The 7,916-nt window shown below is 33.1% G+C and overlaps 1 protein-coding gene and 2 long non-coding RNA genes across 3 annotated transcripts in view; 1 reads left to right on the top strand and 2 right to left on the bottom strand.

Moving 5' to 3' along the window:
- Positions 1-6,798, top strand: part of LOC111088533 — a 21,839-nt gene extending 15,041 nt beyond the window's left edge. The window contains exon 3 of the long non-coding RNA XR_002613022.1: positions 6,649-6,798. This is a non-coding gene — a long non-coding RNA (uncharacterized LOC111088533). The remainder of the gene's footprint in view (positions 1-6,648) is intronic.
- LOC111088532 lies at positions 2,440-5,602 on the bottom strand. The gene is made up of 3 exons (XR_002613021.1): positions 5,491-5,602; positions 4,781-5,001; positions 2,440-2,756 (listed from the first exon to the last, which is right to left on the bottom strand). It is a non-coding gene; the product is annotated as an uncharacterized LOC111088532 (long non-coding RNA).
- Positions 6,799-7,653: 855 nt separating the features above from the next.
- Positions 7,654-7,916, bottom strand: part of LOC106470378 — a 21,167-nt gene continuing 20,904 nt past the window's right edge. Inside the window, exon 14 of the mRNA XM_022398977.1 lies at positions 7,654-7,727. Coding sequence (XP_022254685.1) covers positions 7,654-7,727 — 74 coding nt within the window. The remainder of the gene's footprint in view (positions 7,728-7,916) is intronic.

Genomic DNA, 7,916 nt, shown 5'->3' with positions numbered 1-7,916 from the left:
TAGGTGTCTATTTACTTGTGACCACTCAGTGTATATATATAATAGTACTGTCTGTCGCCTGTAACTACTTCGCAGGGTGTGAATGGGTCTTCACCAAAATTGATATGGAGATTCATTAGCTACATTTTGTAGCTGGATTTTTCCAAGATACGAAGATTTTTCCAAGATCTTCTTCAAATTTGGCATGAAGCTTTGTTGGGTCCATGTGGAGATACATACAAATTTGCGGGGGTTAATAATTTCTGTTTTGCAATTTTCATGGGCGTTTTTTTTTTATGATTACCTATAAGGGAAGCAACTTTTCACGTCCTAGGATAACCTATCATTTATCATGGATTTACGTCCAGGGGACTGGTACTCCAGTTAGTATGTATATATTATTTTATGCGCTTGGTTTTCATTATTAAGCTCAAAGCCGTCCTTCTGAGCACCCATACAGTAGAGGTGAGTTTTTTATGATAAGAATACTCACTTTATTCTCACCTCCACTTAAATGAGTTGTAACAAATCTTGTGAAACATTTTAATACCTGGAAAAGCTGTTGGTTTGGAGATTATTGATCTACAGCTTTCTAACGATGTTCTCACGCTTCAAGTTACCGAGCTTGATCCGTAGGCCAGATGAGAACTGGTTAATTTAAAAATCTTTCAGCAAAAAGACTGGACTTGTTCTATGCAATGAAATAATTTGAGTTTGTTGAAAAATCGTGACATTGTCTTTTTTTTTCTTTGTCTAACAGTAATATGTAATAGATATGTCATGGGCTGGTTGTTTTTAACAAAGCTACGTAATGGGCTATCTGTGCTCTGCCCATCATGATTAGTGAAACCCGATTTTCAGCGTTGTAAGTCTGCAGACGTACCGTTGAGCCACCGAGGGGAAATGTCATTCGATCGCTTTACGGTGATATTGTAAATTAAGACAAACTAACAATTGTAGTGTTTTCTTGTGGTATTTTTGTAAACAATAAAGAACCGGAGCTCACAATTATAGCATTTTTCGTATCTTAGAAAAATCCAGCTACGAAATGTAGGGAGCGCTGTAAAAGCACCCAGTGCAAAAATCGGGACGGTTAGCACAAATAGCCCTCGTGTAAATTTGCACAAAATTAAAAAAAACAACGAATTATAACGTTAAAAACCGAGTTTCGATATCCATGATGGACACAACACAAATAGCTTAGTGCTTAACTACAAACAAACAAAGACTGATTGTCTTAGCTCAAGTCCATCAGTCAAAAATTCGAGACGGATTTGTACAGATAGCCCTTGTGTAATTCTGAATCAGAGATATTATGACGTTTTGTTTCGTATTCGATTACATTGATGGCCATCGATATCCAAAGTAAGTCAGTTTAGTAGGATTACTTTATGATGGCCATCGATATCCAAAGTAAGTCAGTTTAGTAGGATTACTTTATGATGGCCATCGATATCCAACGTAAGTCAGTTTAGTAGGATTACTTTATGATGGCCATCGATATCCAAAGTAAGTCAGTTTAGTAGGATTACTTTATGATGGCCATCGATATCCAACGTAAGTCAGTTTAGTAGGATTACTTTATGATGGCCAGGTGGTTAGGGCGCTCGACTCGCAATCTTTGGGTTCGAATCCCCGTCACACCAAACGTGCTCGCCCTTTCAGCCGTGGGGCGTTATAATGTGACGCCCAATCCCACTATTCGTTGCTAAAAGAGTAGCCCAAAAGTTGGCGGTGGGTGGTGATGACTAGCTGCCTTCCCTCTAGTCTTACACTGTTCAATTATGGACGGCTAGTGCAGATAGTTCTCGTGTAGCTTTGCGCGAAATTCATAACAAACAAACCAACTATACGTTTTTATTTGCCCCCATTTTCCCCCTAAAAGTAGTGAACAATACAGTAGAACTTCTCATTGCTACAACATTATCTGGAGGGATAAAATCCTCTCCAAATCCTCTTTGGGCTGTATTCTCAAGAGAATAGATTTTGTTTGTAGGATTTCACGCACGAGGGCTAGTCAATAGCTAGAACCCATCGTCAACCGTTGGGTTATGTACTCTTGTTAGAATAATAGTAGAATTTGATCGTCACTCTTATAACGCATCCAGAGAGCAGAGCGTGATTTTCTTTTGGAGGTCAAGGGCAGTAAACCATGGATTCCCAGCTCCACAGTTCGGAACGCTAACCACTAGGAAGTGTTTGGCCCGACAAGGATAGAATGTTTTTTTGATTTGCAAACGTAACAACTAATAATTTTTGATCAATCGTTCTCAACAAAACTATATTTACTTGGCACTTTGTCTGTCTGCCGTTTTATGAGGTCCAGTAAAAGTAACAACAAAAATACACACAAATTTGTAATCCAACTTTCTATAACTTGTTTATGTAAAATACGGACATTTAAAAAGTATTGCGTTTAATAGTGTCCAACAACTGTTTAATAAATTCACTAGACTGCTGTACGGTATCGTTAGGGAACACACAACTATTTTATTACAAAAAAAAAAGAATACTATAAACGTAGCTTTTTTTTGTGCTCATTATTTTAATCAGAACATTATTCTAACTAAAGGCCTCATTGAAATACAAACTGGGCTTGTCAAGTTATATATATATAATATTTCTATAAAAACAACATTGAGTTATTTGATAGTGAACGTCCACAGATGTAAAGTGATAAAACGTTTTTGGAAACAAACAAAAAAGTCATAAATATTTTTTCTTTGAAAGGAATTAGAACATCAAAAGAAAGTCCCCAAAGCTGTCCATACTTCTTTCTACAAAGGGATAAATACAAATCGTGAGAAAACAGCGGGGAAACATAATTCATGGCTAATGAGAGTTTAGTGGAGTAAGTTGCTTTTTAGAAAGTTAGCTGTGTTAAGCAGCGGCGGCCATATTTAGTTGTGGGGTAAATTTGGGGCCCCCTTCCCTTCTAATAACTGTTTGTGTAGAAAATTGTTCTCCCACCTTCCTTCCACGGTTCTGCATTTTTTACTTCAGTTGCACCATTGCTGGCAGCCTCAATTTCAATGTCCATGTCTCCACTTTTAGGGGTTAATACTTTTCTTGAAAAAAAATTCTGTGACCTTTGGCAATTTCATTACCATGATCTCAATCTCAATTTGTCGAATACAACAAATATCAAATCATCATAAGATATTTAAAAATTAACTTAAATGGGGCAAAAAGAAAACTCCATAAAAAATTGGTTATGGAGCCAGGAAGATTGGTAGAACAAGAATCGCTAGTTTCTGACATCACAGTCTGGAAACTTTACAGCTCGTTAGCAGACCCCTTAATATTATGACATCACAGTCTTTCTGGAAACTTTACTGTTCGTTAGCAGACCTTTTGATATTAATTTAATTAGGGCTTGGTGCATTGCACAGCCTGCACACCCTATATGGCCACCACTGGTGTTAAGAGAATGTTTTAGCTGGTGTGGGCATTTGGATTTTTAAAAATTGGATATATATATTTTAGACACTGAACATTTTTCAATAAATATCCACCTGCAACCTTACCTCATTAAACCTCAACACTCCAAAAATAAGAATCACTTAACTGGAATCAATATTTCCTTCAAAAAAGTGGTGTTTTGTTTAGTATATGTGTATTAATTATGTTGTTCTTAGAAAAAGAAACAAAAAATATATGACCAACACAAACTTGAATTAAAAAATCAAAAGATTACAAAACTTGTATGACATCTGAGGCAACACCCCCCCATACTATCAAACTTTGACTAAACTTTTACATGCAGCTTATCAAATAGAAAACACAAATCTTAACGAAAGGCTTAGAAACACGGAAAGCAACTTTAGTAAATAAAAAACAAAATAATGGTTGCAAACTAAGATATTTACTCAGAAATAATGGTTGTACTAGCTTAGGAACACTTATTCATATTTGGATGCTTAGTTCACAATAAATGCACATACCATCTACAAATAAAAGTCTAAAAAAATAAGATTTTGATATAGTACTTGTATATAATTAATAGTTTCAATACAATGTACAAAATACGTGTTTGGTTCCAGAACAGTAGAAATATTTTCATTACAACACGAAGAACAACTTCACAGTTAAAATGTACTCGAGTAAAAATATTACAAAATTTAATATTCTTTATAAAATTCACATAGTTAAACATTCGCTAATGCCGACTCAACCTGGATTTATTAATTAGAAAAATACTGCAACAATTTTAGGACTAAAATTCTATCCCTGTTTCCGAGAAAATAAACAGCTCAGCGCTTACATAATGCACGTGCCAGTGTTTTTGTATTTCTTTCAATCATTATTTACGTATGGAAATTAATGGTTTGTACAGTAAGATAGAAACAAACCATAACTATACAAAATACTTAATAATAAAATTTAATATTTGGGTAGCTTTAAAACTGCGTATAGATTATCGTAAAAACGTTTAGCTATGTAGACTTGTTATGCACTGCTGTATTAGTTTCAGAATCTGGATGAATTATAGCATTACCATAATGAATATAAATGAGGTCACTGACTAAAAATAAACCTTGGTCCCTGTAATTAGCAAATGCATCCGTGAACTTATGGTTTATCAACATAACCAAAAATATTGATGAAAGTATCACATCTACACATTGATTGGAATGAGCTATGCAGTATCGAAAATTACTTATCTGTTATTTCAAACAAAATTAAATTGCCATATAAAACTGTTATAAAAAATGTTTTTTTTAAATATGCAACTCCCTTATATAAAAAATATTCTATATTCATGATCTTTTTTTTCTATAATATCTTGGAGATAAAATACCATGATGTGTATTGTTTATACTGAAGGGAAACGACGCTACGTGTTTTCCATCTGTTGTTGATCATGCGCTAAATTTAACTTGCTTCGGTACATTTTTAATAATACTTTCAAGGAATGAGACAATAGCTGAAGCAGGATGACTGGATTCAATCTCTGCAAATATATGGCACTGGTTCTCTGTATCACTGGGCAGTTTCTTGGCTACGAAACCAAAGCATCGTCTGTAAGACATCACGAAACATCAAAAATTATTACACGAGGTAAACAAAATGGTGAGTTTTAATAAAAAAGCATACACACAAAAAGGCAAAGTCTCTGTTAAAAATGTTCTTTTTTTTTCAGTTGTTATCACCTTCTCAAAATTTACTCAGTATCTCTTAATACTTGTTCAGCTAAAATTCAGGGTAAGGACTTTACTTCATTATCTCAAGGTTACATGACAGGCAGTGGTGAAGTATAAACTAGTGCCCCCTCCTTGCTTACTCTTGCTTTTTAGAAACTACCATACAGATTAATAAACTATATTTACTACCTTGGACTTTGAATGAAGGAGTATACGTATCTCACTATACACTAATACTATCATGGGTTTCATGAATACTGTACCATCACATATTTACAGGTTTAGGTGAGGGATATTTTTATCTCATTAAAATTTCAATTATCAAATATTAGGTCATAAATGTTCTCTTCTGTTTCTTATTAGTTACCTAGAAGTGGGAGGCAAATCTCCTGAAACATTCTCCTTTCTCCAACATCGGTTATCTGGATCAAACCCACAGTAACTGATGCTACAAATGGGATAATGACGTCGAAAAAATAGTCTACAAGAAATATAAGAATAAATAATTCAACTAATAATATGTAAATGCCAGGAATATTTTTTTATTATAAAATGTTAGCCGAAGGAATATTTATGTCAGCCAGACACAACATCTTGTAATGAAACAGCATATTAGATAGCTTATGATTTTTCACACTTTCATGCTATATTGATTCTTTTATCAAAAGTGTTTCATGCTTCTGTATTTTAGGTATTTATTATTAATGCTTTGAAATTTTTAAAACTGTATTTTGAGATTAACTTTTATTAATTTTTGGATATAGTCTAATTAATCTATTTCAATATTGAACAAAATGCCTTGTATGCAATTATCTGTGGAAGACAAAACTAAAATAGTGTTCCTTCTACAAAAAATCCTGTTTAAAATTCATAATGATTGATCTAAGAAAACTCAGAGAGAAAACATTTTTAATCTAATGCAATCAAATCTCTTAGTTCTAAAGAGTTAAATCAGTGTTTCTGAACCATTAAAAACCCGGTTTGTAGCATTGTAAGTCTGCAGACACACCGCCGTTCCACTAGGGGGCTTCACAATTAAGCACTGAATAACACTTTTATACATTAATATCATAATAAGAGACAAACATAAGGGAAAAGTTGAGAAAAGTAATACACTGGTGGATCCAGGATTTGGCATAAAGGAGGAACACTCAAAAAATGTCTTTGCTTCAATGGGGAGTTTTATCATTTCTTTTCAGTATACTTATTTTCTTCTAAATAAACCAATTTAAATAAAACTGAATAACATAATTACACATTAATATTATAATCTGAAACCTACTAGTTGATCAAACATGAGGTTAAAGTTCAAATGTTCCATATGAGACATTGATTATCCGATATTTATTATTTTCCATTAACACGTTTTTCTATATATATATATATATATATAATCATATTTTGAATTATTCTTAAATGTATTTGTTTTGTTTTTACAAGATTGAATGTGTTTATTGGTACATAAGCGTCAGAGGTACCATCTTTTATGCAGTTTTGCTCATTCTTTGTTAATGTGTTTCATCAGATGGTGGTAAGATGCTGTACCTAAGGACAATGGATATGGAGACCTTAACTGGTCCTCAAGCAGTCCAGAAAGCTGTTTCAGAGCTGTTATTAGAAAACGATTCAATAGCCTCAACTGCTGTTCATTTCAGAGCCACTGATAAAGGAATTACCATAACAGACATAAGTCACAAGTAAATATTTTAAATCATTGAAATATTCTGTAATCAAAGAAGGAAACAAATAAATCTATTTACTGAAAATTTACATGTAGTAAAGCTGTTATACAGGGAATGTGTTGATGGGCCACTCATTTTTTATTTACTTTTTATTTCTCTTTGTTTAAGCTTAACAGACAAGTTCAATCACATCATTTTTATTGTACTTTACCCTGTTTTAAAATAAATACAATCCTCAGTTAATTTTGTGATTGAAGAATCAAAAATATGTCATCACATTATAAAATAATAATCCTTGCAAGAAAGAGATTTGAATCAGCTAGCTTCTGGTAAAATGTTCATGATTAGGTCTTTACAGTCTTACTTCTAATGAATTTTTTCATAAGTAACTCCCTCATGATCACCTTATTTATAATTAACAAAATGATCCGTTAACCAAACCTACAGTATTTTGATTCTATTTAGTGATCTAAAACAAAACAATAATATTCTCTCTCACAATTAAATACCAAAAAATATGAATTAACATCATGTTTATATAATCACCAGCATAATGGCTAAATAAATATCTTATTTATCAATAATGTTGAAAGATTTGTTTTATAATAGTACAGTTTCTAGACTTTTCCCTCAAAATGTTTCTCTGTAGCCTTTTCAGTAAACAAATACAAGTTATATACATAAATGGTACTTCAGTGCTCTGTTATGTTCCTGGTGGGTCAGCAGTAAGCTTACGGACCTGCAGTGCTAAAAATTGGGGTTTGATTCCCCTTGGTGGACAAAGTGCAGATAGCCCATTGTATAGATGTGCATTAAGAAAACAGCAATACAACAATTGTTGTGTTATTTTACACATTAAGTGTCTTACCCACTTTCCTTTCTTGACTTGATGCACAAGTGGAACCAGTTTTACAGATTGACTCTGAAAAAAGAAACAAAAACAATATGACCAAATTTCTCTGTATTAATGATATTTCCATAAAACACAAAAACAAGACAGAGCAAAACCTTCTTTACTAACAACAAAATTTATATAAGTCACTGTATTGTTTGATTTTTGAATTTCGCGCAAAGCTACATGAGGGCTATCTGCACTAGTCATCCCTAATTT

The sequence above is a fragment of the Limulus polyphemus genome, unplaced genomic scaffold (assembly GCF_000517525.1).
Source record: "Limulus polyphemus unplaced genomic scaffold, Limulus_polyphemus-2.1.2 Scaffold3972, whole genome shotgun sequence".
Classification (NCBI taxonomy): domain Eukaryota; kingdom Metazoa; phylum Arthropoda; class Merostomata; order Xiphosura; family Limulidae; genus Limulus; species Limulus polyphemus.
The sequence above is the reverse complement of the archived record's forward strand: the minus strand, read 5'-3'. Positions and strand labels throughout refer to the sequence as shown.